The 26505-nt window shown below is 49.8% G+C and overlaps 1 protein-coding gene across 6 annotated transcripts in view; it reads right to left on the bottom strand.

The window, feature by feature from the left end:
- Window positions 1–26505, bottom strand: part of MYO5B (myosin VB) — a 361242-nt gene that overhangs the window by 35688 nt on the left and 299049 nt on the right. For all 6 annotated transcript variants that reach the window (XM_082416526.1, XM_082416523.1, XM_082416524.1 and 3 more), the window contains exons 19-26: window positions 23365–23576; window positions 21248–21404; window positions 18998–19237; window positions 12942–13175; window positions 4873–4957; window positions 3914–4062; window positions 2677–2796; window positions 662–802 (exon numbers count right to left, since the gene is read on the bottom strand). In XM_082416526.1, coding sequence (XP_082272652.1) covers window positions 662–802; window positions 2677–2796; window positions 3914–4062; window positions 4873–4957; window positions 12942–13175; window positions 18998–19237; window positions 21248–21404; window positions 23365–23576 — 1338 coding nt within the window. The remainder of the gene's footprint in view (window positions 1–661; window positions 803–2676; window positions 2797–3913; window positions 4063–4872; window positions 4958–12941; window positions 13176–18997; window positions 19238–21247; window positions 21405–23364; window positions 23577–26505) is intronic.

Below are 26505 nucleotides of genomic sequence, written 5' to 3'. Positions count from 1 at the left end.
TGAGGAGAGGCTGCAGTCCTGGGTGACTGCAAACTTGGTCTGCCCCTGACCCAATGGGACTAAACTCAAGTCCACACCAGATTCCAGGTACAAACAGGCATTGATTTTCTCTAAGATTCGACTTTCGCTTATATAGTCGACCCTTGGATCACATGGGTTTGAACTGCACAGGTCCACTTATTCGTGCATTTTTTTCAATAGTAAATACTACAGCACTACACAATCTGTGATTGGTTGAATCCTCAGATGCAGAACCAGGGCCGACTATAAGTCACGGGTGAGTTTTCAACTGTGCAGAGGGTTGGGCGCCCCTAGCCCGAGTTGTTCGAAGGTCAACTCTGTTTATACTCTAATTACACCCTGGTTCTCTTTGCAAGTGGGTGACAATGACACAGGCTCCCTGCTGGCTTCACCACTGGAAATTCTTTGCCCTGAAGGTACTGGGGAAGCTGACTCCTGTCCGACTGGAGTGATGTGGGCACTTGCAGAGAAGATTCAATATGCCATCAAGACAAGATGAAGCTCTTCCCTGAAACCCAGCCCCAGCATGACTTCTCGTGGTCACACCTGACCCCGTGAGCCCTGGCAGGAGTGAGCTGGGTCATTCTGACGCCAGCACCCTCAGGGTGCGGCCCTGCGGGCTCGCAGCTCCTTCACGCACCGGGATTTTCTTGCTGTCCTGCTGTTCTTTCTTCTCCAGTTGCACCTGCAGTTTCTTCCTCTCCTGCTCAAGCTCTCGCACCCTCTTCTGCAGCTTCAGGAAGACTGTCAAGTCCATGGCCGCCTTCTCCAGGCCAATTTCCTTCCGAGGAAGACAGGGAGTGGGAAGAAGAGGTTTTAATAGCACAGATGCCTTAGGGAACACACGGCACCCTCAGTGTCAGCTGTCTCCGTCGGCCGTCTGTCCTCCCTCTCCCTCTCAAACATCAATCCACGCCTCTGACACAAAGACAATGCCAACCAACTATCATTCTCATGTTAAAGATGGTGCTCCAGGCTCATTTTCTGTCTACATAACATCTGAGTCTCAGCCACTTATATTCCTCCTGTGTGAGCCACCTACGATGACCAATCATATACTCTAGGAACAAATGGATAAAGACACAGCCTTTTTATTTAGAAGTTAAAAAAGAGCTCATTTCTGGAAAATGGTCTCACACAGAGAAGTTGTAAAACTCAGGATATAATGCTTCCTGATGAAGGATCAACGTGCTTACTAATCACCGTTAAATGTGATGTCGAACACCACTTGACTGCACCTTGAATCAAAATCAACGCTTGTCCTGCCAGGGAACCCATTTATCCAACAGATCCTGCAGCATCAATTTCCCAGTAGATTTCTTCCTTCAGATTCATGCCTGGGTTTGTCTTCCAGGGTCTGTCACGTGTGGGTGTGCATGGACAAACATGTGTATCGGCACAAGCATATCCACATGGATCTTAAAAGTACATGTTTGTACATAAGGGACAACATAATTTGGTTCAGCCAGCACTTAATGAATGCTTCGTACTTAGCCAGCACTGGGCTTGCTGCTCTGGCCAATCCCAAGAACCAGCCTCAGCTTCCCGGAAGAAAATAAATCCACTGATGGAAGTGCTTATGTCTGCACGTAAACCATCACATATACAAACACCTGAGTGGTGCATCTGGAGTTCAGGCTGACCGAAGCCTCTGGGACCCAGACTTAGGAGACTGCAAAGCAAAACCAAGGGCCTTAAGCCAGCATTTATTAAATGCTTACTAAGTACATACAGCAGGCAGCAAACCACACCAAACTGTACAGCAGACAGACCTTTACCTGGAGGACCTCCTTTTCTATCCTTCCACCTTTTATTCCATCACTCTCCATCTCTCACCATCCTTCACTTCCCTTTACAGCACTTAACGGTACTCGCAATTGTATTATAAGCTTCTTCCATCAACTGATTAGTGTCTAACTCTCCATCAGACAAGCTCCACGAGGGGAGGGACCTTCTCTGGCTCGATCACTGCTGTTTCTCCAGTACCCACCAGCAGTGCCTGGCACAAGGATGTGATCAAAGCACATTTGTTTTAATAACCGTCCCTCTTCCACATCTATCTTCATGTGCTTCATACGGTTTTACGTGCTTGTGATTTTCTGCTTTTCAAATGCCAGAGGAAAAACTGTGTGTCTATGTACCTTTGATAAAATTACACACAGACTATAAAGACCACCGTGTGACTAGAGGCTATTACCGACAAAGATACATTTCGTTCAGCAAATATCTGTTGTTTCAAATATTTGTTGCTGTCCTCTGAGTTTTAGCCAGCTTCTAAGTCAGGAAGGGAAATTTTCTTGTTGATATTACTATATGTGCTGTGATACTAAATGGGGATGATAAATTATATCTCTTTTAATGACTCAGCTGTTCCAGCTATTTCACCTCTCTGCAACAGGTCCTCAGTTTTGCAAGAGGAATCAGGTATCTTCCTTTATGGAGAGCGGGAACAATAATGTATTGCCTTGCACAGTAAATATTAACTCCAGAGAACCGTCTGTAAAGTCCGCCGCAGTCCGAGTGACCCTGCTGTCAGGAATGAGCCCGGGGAACTGTGGTCCCAGAAACAGAACAGCGCTGGTGGGGGAAGCTCCACACAGGTCACAGACCCTCCCTCTGGAGCACAGACAACAGCCAAGAGCCTGTCTTACTCACCTCCACCTGTTGGAGGGCATCCTCTGCGTCTCCGACCTCAGATGTCGAGATGGAGGGGTAATTAGAGTCAGATTCTAAGCTACTCTGGTTTGATGGGTTCCGCCTGTGGCCTGGGATTTGCTGTTTAGGGAGAAACATGTGAAAACACATAATGAACTAATGTTAACGAGAACTATTATTTTTCAAATAACAGTAGACTCTAGAATTGGACTTTTGCCTCCTTTGTCAACAAAAATAGGTACCACTGTTTCTTGGAATGATGGCTAAACAGAGCTGTTCCCACGAGAAATTTCACCTACAGTTCTTACATCCGTCCAGCTAAGCAACAAAATGACACTTGGAAGAGAACACAGTTCTACAGCGGGTCTGTGTTCCCTCTAAATGAAATGCAAATCCGTAACGTTGGGCCAATTTCTCTGAAAGGTCCTGGGGAAAAGACCCTTAACCCCCGAACAGCCTGAAGTACACAGACAGTCCTGTCACCGCCTCCCTCTTGAAGACAACACTGCACACCGGCCCCTCAAGGCCCCTGCTTCAACCTGCACTCCACCAATTCTGTTTCTGAAAATAGTAAGCATATTAGAAAGAGAGCTTATCATTCATACTGTTCACTTAAAAATTACTCTTTTCCCCCCTTGCATCTGATTGGGCGCTGAGAGTAAAAACTGATCTTGGTTGGAAAGTTTTAGACTTCTATATGTGTTCCTACTCAGCTTCTCTTCCTGGTTCCTATGCAATTAACTTATTCAGTCTCGTCTGAATACGCCTTTCTGGAGGGAATAGTTACATGGGGTAAAAAAGGATGACAAATCTTGAAACATGAAAATGTTCCCCTGTATCTGCGTGGCATTGAGGATTAGGAGAAACCGTCAGGCCCTTGCAGGTCTGCCTGCAGCTCGTGCTCCCCATACCATTCCTGTTCAACCACAGGGATTCTCCCAGAATAGGAAACAAGAAAGAGAACACATTTACGTGGGTGGAATTTTCCTTCAAGTCCTAACAGAGATCTTCATAAGACCCCAAAGCTGGGAAAGGAGCTGCCCTTGGGAAGGACTCACTGCCCAGCTACTTGCTTGTGTGAGAACCACCCGCGGGAGGGGTGACAACTGACACGGGGAGGCGACGCTGTTCGTGCCGCACCGATCACCGAGCATCGCTGTGCCAGACGGCACTGCAGGAGCAGCGGCGTGAGGAAAAGGGCTGCAAAGCCGGTGGGCGGCAGAACCGCCCTCCTTGCCTTTATGATGGTCATCTCGTCCCGAAGGTTGTCGTATCTCTGCTCCAGCCGGGAATATTCCTTCACGAGGTTCTGGTACCGGGAGCGTTCCTCCTCCAGCTCCTTCTTCATCAGGAGGTTTTCCTGGACGGAGCTCTGGGCAGATTCATCTGGAAAGCAAGTGCACGGAGCTGCACTTTTGCTTGGCATGGCTTCCACTCGAGCGTGACCACTCGTGCCTTCTGACTAAACTCTTGTTAAAAGGCTGCCCACAACACAGATACTTGGCGAGTTTATTCAGCGACCTCACCCTCTGCTGGGCCCAGGGAGGTTTGCTCCCAAGGCTCGGCTGCAGTCTTCGGAGCGGGGAAGGCCCACTCTGCCCCTAGGGGCTGGGGAGAGAAGCCGGCCGCACACACGACAACTCGCTCGGCTAACAGGCCAGACTCTCTCTTACAACAACTGTCATAGCAACTGCTGGCAGCAATGCGGGAAGAACCTAGGTTCTGTTCCAGCGTTTCTTCCTTATTCCTGGTCTTTCAGGTTCTTGTGCAGAGAGATTAAAGGAGATGCGAGGAGATAAGGCCGCAGGTTAGGTGGGGGGAAGGAGGGAAGGCAAAAAGGTAACATGGGTGGGCTTTTCTCCCACCAAAACTTATGATCCATATCAGTGGAAAGAAACAATTTTTAAAGGGAAATTTAAGACCGTTAAAGGCCATGCTGGGTGAGTCTGTGCACTCAGGTGATTAAAACTCCTGAAACCAAATGTCGGCAGCGGGATCTTAAAGATCACCCTTCTTGTTCATCTCTCTCCCGTTGAAACCCTTTCCCCACTGCAGCATCCTGACTGACTACACGCTTGGTAGAAATCTTTGGGGAAAATCAGTGTGGAAAAGAACTTCAAATCCAAATGAAAAGTCCTGCACTTTGGCACCTACCTTTAGATTGGCACAGGATTTGGTTGTCACTTTGGTACCTACCTTTAGATTGGCACAGGATTTGGTTGTTAAGCTGGTCCTTCTCATCTTTCAAGAGCGCATTTTCTTGCTCCAGGTCTGCAACTCGCTGAAAGAGACAGCAGGGGGAAAAATACTTGCCTGCAAAGCCGGGCAGAGGAAAGGCTCCTTTTGTGAGGTTTGAACTTCAGCTGGTTAAGTTTAAATGCTCTTTTTACTAAAGAAAATTGAATCTGCCAAAGCTGCTTTCATTTGGGGATTAAAATTGTACACTGAAAGAAAAATCCCATTAGAACAGGGCAGATGAGTTTACCACTGTTTATGGTTTTGCAACGCCCACAAAAACCTCATGAAAAGTCTACGCCAAGCTCATATGCTGTGTTCAGGATCTTACACTGATAACTGGCCTTCTTGTATTTAGTTCCGTGTCTTGGTACATTTTGAGCTCTCATATTTGAGTCTCAGGAAAGCCTAAAGCTCACAATGAAGAATTATCCCTGGTCTTCACCCGCCCCTGCCCGTGTCTTTCTCACTGGACCCGCACAGCTCAGATGCTGGGGAAGGGAAGGAGCCTTGCTACTGACTTTCAACTAGAGTATGTGAATTATGTTCAATGAAGCTGCTATTTTACTAAGCACAGTACCCTGTGCTAGGTGTGGCAAAAGACAAAAAAATGAGGGTAAGACAGGCTCCCAGGTTTTGGTCTGAGTGATAAGCGTAAACAATCTTGCTCCCTTTGGTTGAAGAAATCGGTGCTGGCTATCTTGGGTACATTTTATGACCTACTGGGGAGAGGCTTCTTCCCAACCTGTGTAGAAAGAGCCTCAAAATGCCATCCTCAGTACAATAACAGAACACGTGATAACTAGCCTGTGCACAGTAGCTGAGACTTGATGGTGACCTACCAGAATTGCTACCTAGGAGATTGTGGCATGGAATCCAGGGGGAGAGAGGGTCACACAGTTCCCAGAGGACCCACCTGCACTCCCCTGAAATGCTGCTAGACCCCGTGGCAGGAAAAGCAGGAAGGGAGGCCCCAGGGATGCTGGCTAAAGGGCAGAAGCCTTGGAGAGGTTTGAATTCCAACTGGTTATGTTTCAATGCCATCTTCCCTTCCTCCTGGCTTTAAAGATAAGCTTAAGGCACCAAGAGGTGAGTTAAGAGAACTGCTCCCCCCAACCCCCAGCATCCGGTAGAAAGGGTCAGGAGAGAACTTCAACAAGGCTGGAGTCCAGGAGTGAGGTCTGCTGTTCTCCCCTTAGGAATTCCGAAGGCAGTGACTCCCACTTAGGTGCCTTGGCCCCTCTGGGGAGCTGCTGATAGTCTGCAGGCGGCGTGCTCTCTAAGGATCCTTACAGAGCAGAGCAGACACACAGTACTGGCAGAGGCTTGCAAAAAGCTCCAAGCCATCTGTTAACCCTCCATTAACACGACCCAACTCCTTCAAACTTCAAGGAGGTTTCAATCTCCTTCAAAATGTGGCTCAAAACTACCTTCCAGGACACTGTCCCATCCTGGCAACGCGACACTGCAGCTCCTTTTCAACCTCAGTTCAGATGGACTCAGCTTCCCTCGTCAGCTCACCTGCGGATGTACTGCTGAGAGTTACAGGAATGAGGCTCTGACTAGTGAATGCAATGCTGACACTACTCTAGGTCGAGAACCACTGGCCTTACGTCTTTATATTCAGCAGACCCCTTCCCACCAAGTAGATTATTACCCCCTTCATGGTCAGGAACTCTCTCTATGGAGAATCAGGCAAAGGACCATGTTCTGCCTCCCCACAGGATATCAAATGAGATAAGGCTGGTAAATATGTATACCCTCATGTAACTAATTATACCAGACTGTTATCTTCGTCGACAATTTATTTTTTATTATAATGAGCACAACTGATGTTTCGTGTCTACAGAGAGTAAACCTGACTTGGTGGTGAGGGCAAAGTATAAAAGAAAAAGCATCGAGACGGATGCTGTTTTATCGTCAAAGGCTCCCACTTGCTGAGCCTAGTTCTGGCCCCGGGGGTGACACAGGGCAAGGCTGTCACTCATCTATCAGACACTTCCTGATGCGCTGCTCTGTACCAGGAGCCTTGCCAGGGGCTAGGGGATGCAAAATGAACAAGACTCAAGGTAGCTGCCCACAGAGAGGGCCCAGCCTAGCAGGGGTGAGGAACAGGTGGGTAACAGTGAGAAAACAGGTAAGGGCCATAGCAGGTTTCCGTAAAGCAGGGTTTCTCAGCCTTGGTGCTACGGCCCTGCCCCCTGGCAGACGCTCGGCTACCTCACCCGCCTGCTCAGCCTAGACCAGAGGCCTCAGCAGGACCCAGGGGCCACGTTCCAGGCTGTCACATCATCAGTACCCGGCCCGACGCGGGCACCTAACGCTTGTTGAACGAATGAATTGCCCTGCAGATCCAGTTAAGGAGCCTAAGCTTTCCTCATGAAAATATCAGAACTCCTTTAAAGGGTCTTTTTTTGTTTTTTGGTTTTTTAAATGGGTTTATAGTTGACTAAAACATCTAGAAGACATGAGCTTGTTTAATCAAATAATTCAATTCGGCTCAGGAGGCACATACACCACAGGAAAAAAGCACTCTTTAAATTCATCTAATTTGCTGTTATTGGACGCAGTTCACCACCCAATGACCTCACGTGTGCCTTTAAATTAGCTTGGCAAATACTCAAAATAGCTTTCCCTTTTCTTGGTGTACAAGTCAAGTCAAACTGAAAACAACCAACAGAAGAAACCACGTGGTGTGAACCTCTACGAAAAAAGCCCACCCAGGGTGCAGCCAGAGTGAAGCTCCACCTGGTGCCGCAGTCAGGAGGGCAGGACTCCAGTCCCCCTCGGAGACGCAAGACTGCAACCTCTGAACCAGTGGACCCCGGTGGGTGGCTGTTCAGATCAGGCTGTGAAGTAACCAGACCCTCCATGGAGCTAGGACTTCAATTCCCTAAACCACCTTCTGTGTACACGGGCAGCTCACAGCGCAGGTGGGCACCTGAGACGCCTTCCAGGATCACTCACAGCGCTCACCACTGGCCTCTGAGCATCCTACAGGCAGGCAGTGTCCCTCTGAAGCGGAGCGCGTCATCTGCCCAGTAGAGGGCGCATGCCACCACCACGAGGCTGGACCTGAAACCTCCATTCCTCTGAATGCAGGCGAAGATCATGAAGCTTCAATGCAACCACCTGTGATCTAAAATCTCAGCCACGACTCCAGCTGGCGGGGCAGCCACGGTCATGAGCGTGTACCCACTAAAATCTTCTGTTGTGCGGGCGCCTCATTTCTTTCCTCCGTCTCCCTCCAAGGCTTTGATGCCAAAAGACAGGCCTCTGATGAACTCAGCTTTGTTATTCTAAGCCGTTCATCAGAGTGGCATTGGGGAGCTTTGCGTTTCTTCCTGCCTGAGCAGTTCTGGAGGGAGGCGCACAGCAGGAGGGGTGGGGCCCATCTCAGCTCCACATCCCAGGGGGCGCAGAGAGTGCTCCCCCAATCACACTTCCCCAGGTGCTGGCCATCCCCAGTCTCCCCAACCAGCTAGCCTACGGACAGTTTGTTGGCCGACGTGGTGGGTGACAAACTTCTGCAGCCAAATGGCCTTGCTTTTGTTGTCAGGGACGCAGGTTGCAGGGGGAGCCGCTAACAGCACAGAACAAGGCAGGTGTGTCCTCTCAGCGTGATAAATAACACCCGCGCCAGCTGTGGGGCCTCATTAAACATCATTCAGCAGCTCCGTTTTTTTTTGGCGGAGGGGTCTTCCAACTCTTGCAAGGCAACATTTTTGGGAGTGTTTCTTACCTCTAAAAGGTGATTGGGGACAGATCATGAGAACCAACACTGGTGTAAATCAGGCTAGTTTAGCCCCTGGTAAGTTAAATGAAACAAATGCCTCAGCTAAGTAACTGCCTTTACTAGTGATAATGTTTGGGGATACAAATGTAGCTCTGGGCTTTTGGTTTTGTTTTGACTTATTTTTTCAAGTTGGGTTTTTGCACAGTAAAAAGAGCCAAATGCAAGTCTTCTAGTAGAAAACCACAGCTGGCTGTGGCCCTGAGCAGACCGGGTCCAGCTCGTAACCACTAGGCCACCCTGCATCCTGACAGGTCAGAAGGCTGACATATGAAGGACAGCGATGTCGACAGCCTGGAGCAGGCCTCAAACGCCTGGTTCCGACAGCACAGTTACAGGAAGGCGTTCGGGGCGGGAGGGACCTGCTGTGTGCCGCAGGAACCAAGGGAATCAGACAGACTTGCTCAGCTCTCTGGAAGGTTCATGGCCAATGCTGCCTTCAAGGTCAGAAGATCCTTCCTGATCTGACCTCACCACCTTCCTACCCTTCTCCTTGCTCTGTCCACCTCAGCCCGATGGCCTCCTTGTTGGTCCTTGAACCCACCCAGCCTACTCCCACCTCAGGGCTGATGCACCTGCTGTTACATTTGTCACCTGTCCCCTAGAAGTTCCCATGGCTCACTCCTCACCTCACTCAGGTATCTTCTCAGAGGGAGTCTGAATGAAACACACCTCCCCTGGCCCCAAAGGTTCCCCTCTATCCCTGTACTCTGCTTTATTTCTCTTTATTGCACATGAGGGATAATTTGTATTTGATTCCCATCTGTGTATTCTCCAATAATCCCCAAATATTTACGCTCCCTAAGAATGAGAAGGACTTTTAAAATTGCTTACTTTTGCACCAGTGTGCAGAACAGTGCCTAACAAATACACTCAATAAATAACTACTGAATAAACGAAGGGCTGTGAGCTTCCATGATTTCTGCAGTGAGATAATGTCCTTCCATGAGACGGCATGGGGTCCTCTTTCTAACAACCATCAGCCTCCTTATGAACCATGAAGCCTGCTGGTAGCACAAGTCTGAGTCTAAATGGGCCAAAGAAGTCCTGTTCTGTATCTTTGGCGGGGAAGACTCAAAACATTCCACTGTGAGAACCCCCTACCCCCAAAGGCAGATCTTTTTACTTCTATTTGGAAAAACACAAAACCTTTACATTGGAACTATCCAAGGTAACTATCCGCTGGTGGTTCGGTGGCCGATGACACAATACAACACAGAACCCCAACTGCACCAGCCTGAACACTCAAGGCCTGGGGGGCTCACAAGTGTCAAGGACCCTCGCTCAGAGCCAGGGACCTAGCTGTGGGCTGCTCCTTCTCACCCACCCACGGCCCTGCTCCGAGCCAGGCCGTGCTGGCCTCACCAGCAGAGCAGATTCTGGATAGTGAGCCGTTGCCTCTGCGTCAAGGGCAGCCCTGGGACTCATGCCTCTTTCATCAGGGATAGGAAACAGCACAGCTGCACAAGTCCGTCAGCACAGGGATCACTGATAGCTTTAAGAAGGAACAAAATACACATCCCACAGCTAAAAGGAAAGGAGGCTCCAGGCCGAGGTGCAGACCACTCTGGGGAGAGGCCCCAACAAGGACACCTTTAATAGAACGACTGTCAGCTAACTTCTGCAGCTGATGGGGGTGGGTCATGCCCAGGCTCTGCCCCCAGGGAGACCTGGCCTCCCACAGTCCAAGGCAGCATGGCCATGTGGCCTGACAGTGAGAATGCTGTCAGAAGCGGGGGGCCCCAAGTTTACCAGGATGCCAGTTCCAATACAACATTTGCTGACAGAAATATCAAATCCATTAATTAAACATCTACCAGCAGCCAGCTCCCTCCCTGCTTCGCCCGTCTCATCAATCTTGTTCAGCAAGGAGCAGGCTGCTGGACGAGCCAGAGAAGAAACCAACTGTCTGATTATTCAGCGTTTGTTAAGACTGGACATGGTACCTTTGATAAATATTAAACCCTGACTAGGCAGAGAAGAACCAGAGGGGGAAAAAGCCAGCCCCTACCTGCCCTACCCCGCAGCCGCCAGAATAAACGTTTGGAAGACCTTAGAGAAAGAGAAAAATTTGCTTCCACTTTTTCTCCTCCTGGAAAAAGATGGACATCGCACTTAATCATTTTACGCCAGTTTCTTAAGTTATCAGCTTGGGACTTGCTTATATTTGGAGTCAGGGAAGGTGCTTTTCTCGTTCTGCCTCTGTGCCTGCTATTGCCTTTTTGGCAGTGTCCTTGAATTTTTCTTTTTTCTTGCCAGGACCAAGCTCTCATTGTACTGATATTTAAGACCCAGGTCCAGACTTCAATAGTAACAATTTTTCCAAAGGAGAGGAGGAGGCAGCCCACTTCCTTATTTGGCTCACGGGATATTATAAACCCTTAGGCTCCCTGGATGGAGACTTGGATACTTTAAAAGTACTGAGTCCCCAAATCACAGTGCCCCAGGGGAAGCAGAGAAGGAGCCTGGGGAGGCCATGAGTCAAGTGCCCTCTGTGGAGGCGGAGACCGCAGACCCGGGTTTTGTGATCTGCTGGGTTAACAGACTGCCCAGCGTCTCATGTGACCAGCACCCATGTGCAGGGAACCTGCTTTTCTTTTTCTCCCAGGGTCACCAATCTCAAGAGTTTCCAGTTCTAATCTTGGCCTCTTCTCTCTGCCTGTCACCATCTTGTCTTTTATTCACATACAAGGGTTACTGTCTATCTGTTAGCAAGGATCCATAAACCACAAGTTTGGAATTCCATGCTTTATAGGTTACAGGCTTGTAGCTACATTGTAACGGGAGTTTCCTTAAGCATGTGCTTTACCCCGAAGAATGAAGTCCACTCCCGGCGTGGCAGGTGAGCTGGCAGGATTATCTAGGCAACAGGCTGCAGGGTGGCCTCTTTTGTGCCAGGCTGCCTGCTCCGGTAAGTCCTATGTCTCAATTTCCTCGTCACCTAATCCCCGTGTGGATCCCCCTTCTGACTCTGGGAAACCCCCTGGGATCTGGGGAAAGCAGTGGCTGACGGTGGGGAAGTTCTGCCCCGGACAGGAAATGACGTAGGCAAGCCCAGCAGGAGCTGGGTCCGCAGGTGGATGGCAGCCCGCCTATTTCCCGGTTGTGCCGGAGGGCTCAGCTCAGGAGAAGGTAACTGGGCACAGGAAGAGAGAGGCACTACAGAGCAGGGCTGAGGGAGGTTCTTTTTCCTTCTAGAAACCATCAAATACCATCTCATGGAGCTGACTAGCTGCAAGTAGAGGGGCCTAAAAAATGATCTAAACCAACCTTTCTTCTTCTTCTTCTTTTCTTTTTTTTTAAAAACAGATGAGGGAACTAAGGCCAGTGAGATTTCCTGCATGCACTTGGTAATGGCAATGCAGGGATGAGAATCTGGAAACTCCTGTGTCTACCTCAGGATGCTTTCTGTGGCAGCATTCAGCTTGCCCCAATTTTTAAACACTGAAAATTATTATTTCAATGTTAGGAACACTGAGTCCTTCCCTCTTAGATTCTCAACCCATCGTGACTCTCCAGTGATGGACAGGAACTAAATAAGTGGGCAGTGTGCCATCTTCCCTGTGGCCTGTGGGGTGCCATAAAGATGGGGGAGAGAAGCAGCGTCCTGAGACCGTGGAAGGCTCCGCAGGGGCATGTGGGACCTCCCTGGTTTGAACAGCTATCTTGGCAGTGGAGAAGGGAATCTCTGTATCCTGACATTTGAGATGGGGGAGTGGGGTCCAATCCCATTTTATGGGGTGGAAAGTAAACCTACAGAGCACACCAACCAGAGGAGATTAGTCAGGCTGAAACTATCAACACTTAAACTTAAGGCAAATTCCCCAAAGCACTATGATTATGGGTAGGGATGCCGAGAGGTTGCCCCTAATCCCTGCAGGCAACGTTAAGAAGAACGGCCACTACCTCTGTACCATCTCTCCTGCCAACAGGAACGTGGACTGCAGAGCGGACTCTGGCTAATTCTAGACTATAAGGAACATGCCCAAAGGCACACGTGTGTAACCTTTCAGGGGATGCCATCACGTCCGGGTAATGGCAGAAACTCAATCAACACTTGTCAGGTGAATGGACACGTGCTTGTGTGGGTTCCCCCAAAGCAGTGGCACTTTACATCAGTCTTGGGCACAAGCCCCAGGAAAGTCCATGGCAGTGTAACAGCTGGAAGAAGAAGCCACCTCGTGGGCGTGCTCCGTTAGCCAACCACCACCCAGCTGCCCCTCTGGCCCCGACGTACCTTTCTCAGCTCATCCTTCTCCCGGGTGTGGGCGTCCTCCAGGACCTTACGCTCCGAGTGGGCCCTCTGCAGTTCTGTCCGCAGGCTCTCGACCTCCTCCTGCAGCTGCGGGCTGCTATCCTCACCCTGGCTCTGCTGGTAGCCGGCCAGCTCGTCCTTCAGCTTCTCTACCTCCGTGGCGTGTGTGGAGGTGATGGCTGACAGCTGCTCCGACAGCATCTTGAACTCTTTGTTCTGTGACAGCACCAGCAAACAGGGAGGGAGGAAAAAGAGGTGGAGAGCAAGGTTAGTGGGACAGGAACAAACATGAAGGCAATTAAAAAAGGGACTTCCAAGGTGGAATTAAACCTCACAATCACCGAATGCTTGAGTGCTTTCTTGGCATCTCCCTAACAAAACTCTATTGTGAACCCAGGAGAAATATAGGAAAAGAAAGAACACCAATACTGACATTCAAGGAGTGTTTAGGAGCAGTGACAGAGCTGGAAGCTGGCTGACAGTGGTTAGCCTTCTGTGTCCGGCTGGAGAGATCTTACGCCCGGTTTTTAAGTTGCAGGAACAATGTTTTTGGCTTCTTCGAACTGCAGCCTTTGCTTTTCAGGATTCCCTGCTCTTTCATGCTGGGCCCTCCTGCCCTTGGACTCACTGGCACAAAGAGCTGCAACCTAATCGCTGGCTCTGAGACAAAGGACCTCTTCAGCATCCCCTCTTCCAAGGAGGTCCTCCACAGGGCCTAGGGATCCCTCCCATCACCTGTCAGCTTATCCTGTAAGACTCTGACTCCAGAAACTGATGCCCTGGCAGAACCCGTCCCTGCCGACGAGGTACCCAATCATGTACCCACTCAAGCAATAGGTAAGTGAGAAGCATTCCCCCAGGTGCCTGGCAGAGGTACGGAGGGGGACTGGGAGGCAGACTGTGGAGGAGCTCACACAGAGGAAGCCCTGAGGATCCAGGGCCAGTGTCAAGCGCCAGTGTAAACATGGGCAGAAAGTAGTGCTGCAGTTGAGCATATCAGCTCAAAGTGGTCAGCAGGGAAAGTGGAGTGGCAGAAGTAGGGTTCTCCCAATAATCAAGCAAGCAAGCAACAGTCATTGATAATTCTTCATTGCTATTCTCTGCAGGAGCTCCAAGTAGAACAGAGCTATTGGCTAAACTACCAACAAGCTGGGGCATCAGGAACCAATGACTAATTCACACCAGCAATGAAGCTTCATGCAAAGCAGCGAGGAGCAGCAAAAGAACAGCTGTTGGACCCAGTACAACACCATGAACGCCATGGGACCTTAAGGCTGAGACCCATTGTTGGTGTCCAAGGGGTACATTTCCCTCATTGATACAGCACAAAAAGATCCTCCCACAGTCTGTGGAAACCTCCCAGCTATTACCTGACATGCCCTTATGTCTGGTCTGGCAGTCAGCTTTGCTCTAAGTAATTACAAATAAGAAATCCAATTAGGTAGCATCTGTTTAAAAAAACCCAGTGCCATCTGCACTGCCCACCCAGGTCTGGGTCTCCCAGGAGGCTGAAGAGTCTCTGCACAAGGGGAGTGGGGTTCAGGGAGGGAACACGTGTTGGACTAGCCACTTGGACTTTGTTCTGCTCTGGGCGGGAAGTGAGGTTCCTCCAAGTGCTGCAGCCTGGGTCAGATCCCCAGGAAAGTGGGAAGGAGGACCAGGCTGTGGAGGCCTCTAGATGGAGCAGGTGTGGGGTGTGGAGAGGCACACAACGTGATGGTGACATCTGCTATGGGCAGTGATGACACCCCAGGACCCTCATGCAAAGATAACATGTCTAGGAGGCCAGCTCTTTGCTTTCATTGACACGCACGCTGAGGTGAGGCTCTGGGAAGTTGGGGAGTTAAGAGGCTGGACCCAGACAGACCTGTCCTCAGACCGCAGCCCCATCTTGATCAGCTGCGAACGTGTGGTCAGGTCATTCCACCTCCCTGTGCCTGGCTTCCTCATGTGTGAAAGAGGGATAATTGTAACTCCTTCCTCATAGGGTTTTATCAGGGCTCAGGGAGATTAAGGGCTTCCCTGGGGCCCGGCACCCAGTTAGTGCCTGATAAAGGGCAGCCTCTTCATCATTCAGTTCTCTAGGGACCCCCTGGGAGAGACGCTCCGAACTCTTTGCCGGCCGCCTGGGGTGTGGGTGGGAGATTCCTAACAGCTGCACATTTCCTGTTCCGGAGGCATGGTTTTAGAAAGGAGGACCCCAGAAGGGCCCAGCAGTTTCCTGCCTCGTCCTCACGCCATGGAACCCATGGCCGCGCAGCCAAGCCTGGCACAGGGAGTGGTGAGGGGCACGTGCTCCCTCATAGACCCCAGAAACCCTCCCTGTGATGGCAGGCCAGGCTCCCTGGAGCTGCCTTTGTCAGTGTGACCCGAGACCTGGCCAGCTCCGTCCTCCAGCGAGGGCCTTTTCCTGACAGCAGGGGGCTGGGGATTTCCACATGGACCCCTGTGCTCCTCGAGCTCCTCAGGCATCCCGAGAGGATGCTTACTCAGCACCCACTGCTCAAGGGCACTGTACTACAAGATTCACATCTATTAACTCGTTCTCTCCTCACAAAAATCCTGTGTAGTAAGGCTGATTAATATCTCCATTTCACAGCTGAGAAAACTGAGGCACAGAAGGACATAAAGCTGTGACTTGTCACATACGATTTTTCAAATGTACATGGATGAAAAATAAAATATTAACTAACGTTTACTGAGTGCATACTAAGTACACTGAATCTAACTGATTTAAAAGGTTACTGACTTGTAAATAAGTTCATCTGTACCTTTTTTTTTTTTTTTTAGATTCCACATGTAAGTGGTATCATATGATATTTGTCTTAGAAATAGAGTCACAGATGTAGAAAACAAACTTATGTTTACCAGGGGGCAAAGAGGGGAAGGATAAATTGGGAGACTGGGATTGACACATACACACTACTGTATATAAAATAGATAACTAATAAGAACTACTGTATAGCACAGGGAACTCTACTCGATACTCTGTAATGACCTATGTGGGAAAAGAATCTGAAAAAGAGTGGATATGTGTATGTGTATAACTTATCCACTTTACTGTACATCTGAAACTAACACAACATTGTAAATCAACTATACTCCAATAAAAATTTTTTAAAAATAGGAAAAAAAAGAATATGTTGTAAAATAAATAAATAAATAAATAAATAGAGGTTACTGACTAAATCCATACTTTTGCATCATATTTTCATATATGAAATAAAATATATTTAAATATAGCCTTATACTCATAAAGGCTTAAGGAACTTGACCCTCATTGTAAAAAATATTGTTAGCTCACCTGGCCTTCTCACTCTACACGTTGTGCTTGAATAAAGCCAGATTGATAGACAGCCAAGTTCATAGGTTACATCATTTTGGCTGAAAAATGTCACACCACAGGCCTACACCAGGAACACTGCAAGAAATCATCCCAGGAACTGTCACTGAACTTAACTGCTGAAGGATATTGTGAAGGATGTGGTTTATTACATCACAGATTCTGAAAACCCTCAGGAAAACTGTCTCAGCACCACGGACAGCTCCAAACCCTCCTAAACTCTTTCAACAGCTCTCAGGGGATCCTGTTCCCTTCTTTCTGTTTGCTTGGGAGCTTCGTGCTAATTTTGCATCTTGTCTCTTTAGTTGGGTGCACAAAACCTTAAACATGAATTTTGGGCACTAACCTTACCCTGGTTTTATCTTTCAGTTTCCTCCTTTGCTGACTTCTTGGCAGTGGGGATACTTTTTACAAAAAGCTCCCCCTGGTGATTCTTCATTGCAGTCTGGAGTTGGGAACCACTTTATTAGCCACTTTATGGCATCAGTGAATTTTTGAGCTAGAAGTTAGAGATCTTAGGCCAACTGTCTCTGAGGAACTCAAGGCCTAATCAGAGATTCGGCCATAACCCCAAACTGTCAGCTCTGGTTGCAAGTATAACTGAGACAGAACTCAAACCTCCAACCAGCTGGGACTCTGTCCACTATACCTCATGCTGCTCTGACAAATACTTCGGGATGCCTTCACCTATGCTGTTCCTGGCACACGTGTATCCTTTCCTCCTGGCTAAGAGCCTTGTGTGTCAGGGGAGCAGCTGCCTGAGTTGTCTCCAGCCATACAGAAAGAACAGAAACCCATTCACTTACAAAGGCTAGCCCTGCCTGCTAAGAGACCGCAGTAAAACAAGTCCTGGTGCCACGGATTATGCTGTTGACTCCTCTCACAACACAGCACCAAGCATGTTCTTGACACTGGGTCACACACCCCACTGTGCAAGGACGACGCTGTCTATGAGAAGGAACCCCAAACAAAGCTAAGGGTCTTCCTTGTTCTGAGGAATTCTCACATGTCTGAAGAATCCCCTAGTATGCAGATATCCTAAAATTTGGTTGGAGGCAGCAGAACGTTCTTTGGAACCAAACTGCCAAGTTTCAATCCTAGCCCTGCTACTTACTAGCTGTGTGGCCTTGCGGGCTACTTAACCTCTCTGTGCCTGCTTAAAATGGGAATAATGTTAAATCTCATCGGGTTGCGGTAAGGATCTGATGAGTTAACACATGAGAACAGTGCCTAGCACACAGTCAGGCAACATGGGGAGGGACACAAGAAAGCAAGATCTAACCCACCCCTCCTGCCTCTTCTCCTTACCCTCTGCACACAGGGTAACACCCGCCACTACTCACAGATGTTTGCCAAGCAGGAAGCTGAAGGCAAAAAGCTCTTTTAAAAATAGGCCTTTTAAATCTCCTTCTCTTTGATGTTCCAGCACGTGGAGTATAAAATACCAGATTTATTCTTAACCTCTCAAGTCAACTTGAGAAATCAGCAATGCCAATGCAGGGCCCTATGGCTGGAACCCAGGGCTGAGGCGGCCGGGCAGTACATGGGGCTCCTGGCAGGGTGCAGCAGTGCCAACAAAACCTGCTCGTCCCTCTGACTATACCTTGCTCAGAAGGTTAATTGGCACAATTTGACTATACAAATGTCTTTCCTGGCCAGTCATCAATACACATAATAATAATAATAATGATAATAATAATAATGGCAATGATAATAATAATACAACCCTAGGTCCTCCTTGTGATTGTGTTTTCCAAATGGCTGATCCCAGAGTACAGAGCTTTTCCTATCCACTCCTGATGCTCTGGGTAGATATGTCTTCCTCCCTGACCTGACCTATCACTGTGGGCCAACCAGGGCCAGGTATGTATTGAGTGTCCGCCACCCTGCACTGAGCTTTCTGTCTTGCTTCCCCACTAGGGAGCCAAGCCAAATAAGACACCTGTAGAACTTACATAGAGACAGACACCCAGGGTGACAATTTCTTCTCCAGAAGCCGTCTTTTGTAAGAACAGAAAGGCAGGAACATTTTACCACTTTTGGGCTCCTGTTTAGGGCAGCTGGTTTAGGTGTAAAATGGCTCATTTATTTTCTTGCCCTACTGGGACCATGAGAAGCTTAAAAAAGTGCCTAGCATAGAATAGGTACAATAAAACCAGTGACTGCCAAAGCACTGCCTGGTGGCCCAACTCCAACTCTCTTCCTCCACATCCCATACCACATGCCTTCAGCATGTTTTCCCCCTTCCTTTCCTCCATCTTCTTCTTTCCTTTCTCAGGAGGCACGTGAAACCCTCCAGAGCATTGCAAGAGCCTGGTCCTGAGGCCATTAATACCCTACACGAGCAAGGTACCAGTGAGCCTGCTTTCAACTCTGGAAACCCATCTTAGCCATGACACAGGAAAGGACCGACACTTTCGTGACATTTGGGGTTAAAAAAAACAGCATCACCCTCATTATGGCTGTGGGATCAGAAGACCTGGGCTGGAGTGCTGGTTCTGGCACTTTCTACTTCTGTGACCTTGGCCAAGTGCTGGATGCGCCCGATCCACAATTTGCTTATCTGTGAAATGGCCTCACGAAGTCTTGTGGGGATCGAATGAGAGCTCCCTGGGGAAGCCATGGGTCTCTCTCAAACATGCCCGTGGAGTCTCCCCACAGGCCCACCCCCTGGGTGGGAGCTCAAGACACCAACCTGGTCGTCGATCTTCCGCTGCAGCTGGACCACCTTGTTCTCCATGCCCACGTTGAGGCGTTTCAGGTGCTCTGCTGAGCGGGCCTCAATCTTGAGGGCCTTCAGCTCCTGCTTGGCCTTGAGCCTCCGGAAGCCGCACTGGATGACAATGGCCGCGGCCCGAAGCCGCTGGAAGCGCCTGTGAGCCATCCAGCCCCGCACATGCTTCTGGATGATGGTGGCCTTGTGCTCCCTGAGGACCTAGCAGGGGACAAGCACACACCTGGTGGGTTTGCACTGCAGTCCGGGAGCAAGGGGCTCACGTACTGCTCTGGGGAGAGAGCCAAGGTCAGCGAGAGACAGCTTCCCTACGATTTAGGGCTTTGGCGGCCCTTTATTTTATGAACAAGTTGTAACTAGGTTTGGCAGCCTGTGTACCTACAGGAAATCAGCTGTCAAACTCGCCTTTCTAGTTTTTTGTTTTGTTTTTTAACTTTTTATTGGTTAGGAAACCACAGTCTAAAAACCTCAAAGTTGGAGGGGCTTAAAGATTATCCAGCTGATAGCCCCCCATTCAACAGATGTGGATCCCCTCCTGGTGACGGTGAGCGGGAGAGATGAAGTGACACTGTCGAGTGAGATTGCTGAGTGGGTTAAATGGCTTACAATTATAAACTTGGCTTGCAATTCACTGTTTTTGTTTTTGTTTTTTTCCTATCCAGTTAAAAAACCGCTCAGAAAATTAAAGCATCGTCAGTGTTCTCACTCTAATGCCCTGCAAATAAATATTTGTGGAATGAATAAATAAACATGTTGAAAGACTAACATGCCTAGTATCACAGCTCTGAGATGAGCTGGGTTCAAACCGTAGTGCCTCCGAAATGCCACCTGTCCCATCCATGGTGACACCACACAGATGTCACCAATCTCCCAGGAATAGTCACAGAAGCTTTTCCCACTGGCCCGGGTGTGCTCCATCTGGTGCCTAACCACGTCTGCTTTTTCATTATCAATGTAACGCTTTATAGTTTTATTACTTAGAAAATCACACCTTCTCTGATCATAGATGAGATAGATGTTCATTTTAGGAAAACAAAAGACCATTTTAGACATTTCGTTCCAATCCATCTTGCATCTTAGCACTGAGCTTCAGTTGTGCGGGGGTGATTTGGTGGATGGGGTGTGTCCTGACTTGGGGCTACCTAACTGGCTCTTTCAGCTTCATTGGATAATGGCCTGGCAGGGAGGAGGTCAGGGTCCTTCTCCTGACCTCACCTCACTGGGCTTCAGGCTGCTCATCAGTTAAATGAAGGAGCTAGCCTGATGACTCCCAATATTGCCCCCTGCTCTCAAGTCTGTGTGAGCCCCAGATAGGTCACCAGGCTCTGCCATGGGCTGACAGAGTGCCCTTGGGCAGGTGAGTCAGCTGCTCCAAGCATCTCACAGCTGTCGAAGGGGTACAATGATAGGCACCCTTCCTACCTGTGATACTTAATATGCGTCAACTTGACTGGCCACGGGATGCTCAGGTTAAAGACTGTTTCCGGGTGTGTCTGTGAGGATGTTTCCAGAGAGAGAAGTATTTGAGCCGGTGGGCTCAGTGAAGAGGACTGCCCTCCCCTGTGTCTGTGAGGATGTTTCCAGAGAGAGAAGTATCTGAGCCGGGGGGCTCAGTGAAGAGGACTGCCCTCCCCTGTGTCTGTGAGGATGTTTCCAGAGAGAGAAGTATCTGAGCCGGGGGGCTCAGTGAAGAGGACTGCCCTCCCCTGTGTAGTGGGCATCATGCCATCCACGGTGGGACTAAACAGAACAAAAGGTGGAGGAGGGAGGAATTCGCCTTCTTCCTGCCTCACTGCTGAGCTGGGACATTTCGTCTCATCTTCTCCTGCCCTCAGACTGGATGTGTACCATCAGCTCCCCTGTCCTGAGGCCTTCAGACTCGGGCTGAACTACACCCCTGGCTTTGCTGGGTCTCCAGCTTGTAGACAGCAGACGGGGGGACTGCTCAGCCTCCATGACTGCATGAGCCACTTCCTCACAATAAATACACACACACACAGATACACGCATCTCCTATCGGTTCTGTCTCTCTGGAGAACTTCTGAGACACTATACCTCATGAGACTTTGGTTAGGATTCAGTGAGAGCAGAGTTGTGAAATTACTTAGAGAAAAGTTAGAAGCGCCCAATAAACATGTGTGTTGGTGCCAACCCATTTGCTGCTGCTTAGTTCTGAGTTCACAGCCCGAGCCCCGCAGGGTGGCCACACACCTGGTGGTAGAGTCTCCGCACAAACATGCCCCGAGCGAAGGCCTGGATGACCACGGTGGCCCTGTGGACCCTCTGGTAGGCCTGGTGAGCCCTCCGCATGCGGTACTGCTTCTGGAGCACCACGGCCGCCCGGGTCCTCCGCAGATGCTCGGCCAGCCTGGGGAGGGAGAGAGTGGTGGGCCAGGCCGACGGAGGCCTCTGGGCTACTCGTGAATGCGAGCCCCTCCTCCCCGGCCCTGCCTGGACACCACAAGGGCAAGCCAACTCTCATCACCGTTACCGACTGTACCAAGGCCTTGGGGACTTGAGGCTCAGCTCAGAACAGCAGAACTGGCTTCCTCCGTCTTCTGCAAAACGTCTTTCCACATATTTACAATTCAGTCTAAGTCTGATCAACTCTGATTCCTCATCTGTCCACTCCCCCACCCGCAAGCCCCTCCTGCAACCTGGGCAGTCCTCAACGACATCACATGTTCACACCCCTGTCTGGTCCCTGGAGCTCACCGGGTGTGGAGAGGTCAGGAGCTGTGTCTCAAGCATCCTTGTACCCCTACATCCAGTACAGGGCCTGGCATAGTAGCACACGGTAAGTATTTGCTGAATGAATAAAACCTTCTCAGACCTGCAGCGACCCCTCTTTGTTTTCTCATCTCCCAGCCCGTTCTGCTGGGGAGGCACTGCACATGGGCACCTACTTTCCTCTGTTTCATTTCCGCATTCTCCATCTCACCCCTCAAGACAGACATTAAAGTCAGTCCAACACTTTTTACCCTCCTTCAGGGCTTTGTTTGGTATCAGGCTCATAGCAAATGCTCAACTAGAGAGTCAGAATATTAAAAGCTAGAAAGGACCTTGGAAATCATCTAGCGCAGCTCCAGAGTGGGAGGTGACCCACTCAGCCCTGCTCTACCTGCTGAAATGAGTCCGATTCTCGGGCCAGCTCTCCCTGAGCAGTCTCTCTAGAATACAAACACCCTGCAGGGAGAATGCAGGCCAGCTTGCTGCCCAAGCAGAGCCCCCGGCACAAAGGTGCTCAGTGATGCCCTGACTGTGGATGATGACTTAGCGTTGATACTACTGACAACCTTCTCATTTCTGTAGCTTTTGTTCCAGAGACCATCTCCCAGCTCTTCACAGGTAAATTAATGGCGCTCATCATCTCCAGTTCTGCTCGGATAAACAGCTAACAGCAAGGACAGGAGGGGGAGCTGGAGTAATCTTCTAACTTTATGGTACAAAGGGTGCCTGCTCTGGGCTTCTTTTATATATTCAAGCAGACATGCCTGAGCAGCCACTTGTGAAACTCTGGCTTCCAAATGCAAGGCTTCCTGGCAATTACTGTCATTTCTCCGAGGAAATCCGGATCTGCAGAGGTCACTGATTTTGAACTAGGGCTGGGTCCAAAATCTGATGACCTGTGTAAAGGTCCGGGGGTGGGTCTCGTGGCGGGGTGTCCTCCACGCCCATCTCTCTGGACATGCTTATACCGCTTTAGCGCTTCATCAACCCAATGACATCACTGAGGAGGGGACGTTTAAAGTAGCTTCTTCTGCATGGTGTTGGGCTGGGCCAGGGCAGCCGACTGGCTTCAGGCTCTGCCCCTAGGTAGCTGCTTGCGGTCAGACAAGTCTCGCCCTCTCTGTGCTGGCTGAGTGCAACCACTTATAGAAGGGACCTCCCCGGGTCTTGCCAGCCCTATTTACCAAACTCCCAAGGGGTTTTGAAATTGGTGGTGTAAATCACGAAGCTGACTGTATGTGAACTGTGACAGAAAGGCTGAAATTGTCTCTTTTTCTAAAAGAAGACTGTTTTACTTAAGAGTTTAAGCAAAGGGCAAATGGAGGTTTTGTGGGAAAACCAGCCAGTGCCAGCCTAGGACGGGGACAGACTGGGGGAGGCAAGAGACCTGGGAACTAGACCTACACGCTCAGGTGAGAAGGGCAGGAGAGAGAGGGGCCCAGCTGCTGGGGGAAAGCCGGATGCGGACAGGGCCCAGCAGGAACCACTCTAGCTACCGGGGCTGAGAGAGGCCAGCCGGCTCGGAGCCGGTCCCAGCCCCCTGCCCCTCCACCCTCACCGCCAATCTGCTACCTTAGACGTGCCCCGGCTCAGCTCACCTGCGGGCCAGGTGTCCTCGGCAGTACCTCTGCAGAGTTAAGGTAGCTGCCTTCAACCTGCGGTATTTCACCTTCTGCAGCCAGCCCCGGACGGTTTTCTGGATCATGATGGTGGCTGCCCGGAACTTGTCAGCCCGAAGCTTCTCCAGGTAGGCCACCTGGCCTGCCCGGAAGAAGATCTTGGTGCGGCCAAACTGGAACTTGTCAGGATCCTTTACAAGGCAGGGAGGGGAGCTGGTTCACCATCCGTGAGGAGCAAGGGACAGCACCCTACCACCCCAGGTCCTCTGACGCACAAGTCCCTTGCCAGGTCTCACATGCCCCTGCTCCTTAAACAAACGCTGAGAGTTAGTGTGTTAACAGACCCCGAGCCTGTCCCTACTACTGGTCAGACACTGAATGCAGCAGCGAAAAAGATCCCTGCCCGCCAGCAACTGACATCGCCGTGAGGGCAGCCGGACAAGCAAACAAGCACACCGTACATTTCAGGCAGTGCTGAAGATTACGAAGACAATAAACTGAGGGCTGGAGGACGGGATGGAGATGCTGAAATAGGCTAATCGAGGAAGGCATTTCTATGGAGGTGATATTTAAGCAAAGGCCTGAACGAAGTGAAAGGAGGCAGGTGTGGGAAATTACGAATATATTGCAAATAACCCCCAAATACATTTTATTTGGTTTCTAACTATGTTGTGAGGTTTTTTCAGACATATAATTACTCTCTTTAATTACATCTATTCAGGTTAAAGTTAATTGCCCTTCCCTGCGCTCACCCTGGTGGATAAGCGAAGATGACCCAGCCACGTGTATGCGGATGAGCCTGGGCTAGAATATTCGATAGGTAACTCAGGATAACTGAGCACTCTTTGTAAATAAACTTCATCTGATTTTGCTCACTTGGCATGAAGACCATAACAAGGAGGAGATAATGAGCCAAGGTCTAAGGAAAACACACACACAAGAATACATTTCATGTTGACAAACGGCTCTGAAATAATGCCGAGTCACCACTCTTCACGGCCAAGCCCTGGACGGCTAACAGGAACCTGGTTCCACGCACAGGAAAGCCAGGCTGCCTGAGCCGTGGCTGAGCTGGGACGCAGCACCTGGCTAGACCGTCACCGAGTGTCCCCTCCATGGTCGGGCTGCCGGTGAAGCTGGGAGGAAGCCCCGCATCTGCTCGGGGCCCTCAGCTCACGCCGGGAGCAACAGGGGCTGGGCTGGGCGGGGAAGCTTTGAGGCAGCCGAAGCCTTGCCTGCATCACTGCCCTGCTGGGGAGACTCCTCCTCAGTGACGAGGGCTCCAGAAGCAAAAGGTGGGCGGCTCAGCCCTCACAGTCGGGGGACAAGCCTGGCTACTGGGCCTTTAGCAGAGCTAGGGCCTGGGGGGGGTGCCTGCTGCATCTCAGGAACCACAGTACACAGGCTCCGTTTCCTATTCTGGGAAAAATCACCAGGGAAAGGGCAGTCTGGTTCACAGAGCCACAACTGTTACACATGAGGATCTCTCTGAAGGTCCTGCCTGCTACAGCCATCACCACTGCCCTGATGGCTGCACGCCCCTTCCCCCAGGTGTCTTTAGAACTTCTACCCCGGGCCTGCTTTCTGTAACCCCGAGAACTGACTATACTCTTCACATACCAAACAGAGGCTATCTTTTGAGAACCTTTCTCCAGTAATCAGAGACTGAGGGAGTAGAAAGGAATCTTAGCAATCTACCCCAAGCCACTGCTTTTATTTTACAGATGCCTAGAATGCTGAGGTGACTTGCCAAAGGTCTCACTGACAATATCAAAGAATAGAACCCAAGACCCAGGACTCCCAGGCCAGAGGTCTCTTACTACACCATGCCGCTTCTGTAGTACCATCTCCTTCTCACACTCTTCACATACATATTTCCTCATGCTCTCTGGGTCTCAGTAGATGCTTGTTAATATGCTCCTTCACTGTCAGGATGAAGGTTCAGGTTTGCATGACGGCCAGTGATGTCTATAACCACACCACCATCCGTCCTGGAGGGCAGGGCCCACCTAGTACACTCTTTCAATAACCGTCACACTGACCACCCCAGGTTAGTACATAGGAAGAACTCAATACACATTTGTAGAGTTAAAGAAAAAAAAATTCAGGCTAAAGATGGAGGTGTTCCTACAATCCTTGCAGGACGAGACTATCACTCGTGAGCAAGCTCATGATGCAGCCCCTGCCCCGTGGCTGCCTGCCAGTGAGTGTGGCTGGTAAGCGCCTACTGCCTGGCCTACACGCCACCTTCGTCACTGCTTCTCTCCTAATCACTCTGCTCTAAAATGTACTAAGCACATTCCTGGAGAGGGCAGGGAGCTGGCATGTGCCATTTTAGACTAACGTGTGGCTTTGCCAAGTCTCAGTTGCTTCAAGTCCCAAGTCACTTAGCATTGGTGACCAGAAGGTGTGGTCCCCAAAAAAGGGAAAAAATGAAAAAAATAGGAAATACAAGGTCTCTAGGGAAGTCTTAAAGCACTGATCCTTATTCTATCTCTAGGAAGGGTAATTATACAGTGACATTAATTAATCAATCAGACTCAGCGGGTGATGTGGTTTAGATTGTGGGGGCTCCTGAGTCGCCTTGGGCAATTTATATCAGCTGTCTGTGCCTCAGTTTTCCTCAGCTGTGAAATGGGTATCATGTTGTATCTTTCTTGCAAGGAAATGTTAGGATGAGATGAAGTGTGTGAAGCAGTTAGAAAAGTGTCTGACTCCTACTAAGTGCTTAATAACCGTGAGCCACTGGTGGTAGGTCTCATCAGGACAAGCTCATGTCATCCATGCAGCCACTTGCACAAACTCAGAGCTCCTGTGATGACCAGTAACTGTGCTAGGAACAAATGACAGTGGGACCCTTGCCATTTAGTTGTTCAGAGTCTGGTGAAATGAAGAACAAGCCCTTAACTACAATACAAGGGGAGAAACGCAAAAATGGAAGACAGAAGTTGAAAAGTGTTAGCCAGTGACTAACTCCGTCTGGGAGGCCAGGAACAGGCTTCAAAGACCAGAAAGCATTTTAGAGCTCAATCTAGAGGGAAAGTAAAACCTGGCCGGACAGGTAAAAGAGGGAAAAAGCACTTCAGGCAGAGGAAACAGCACGTATTCACATACTTTAGG

The sequence above is a fragment of the Balaenoptera physalus genome, assembly GCF_965194825.1.
Source record: "Balaenoptera physalus genome assembly, chromosome: 12".
NCBI lineage: Eukaryota > Metazoa > Chordata > Mammalia > Artiodactyla > Balaenopteridae > Balaenoptera > Balaenoptera physalus.
The sequence above is the reverse complement of the archived record's forward strand: the minus strand, read 5'-3'. Positions and strand labels throughout refer to the sequence as shown.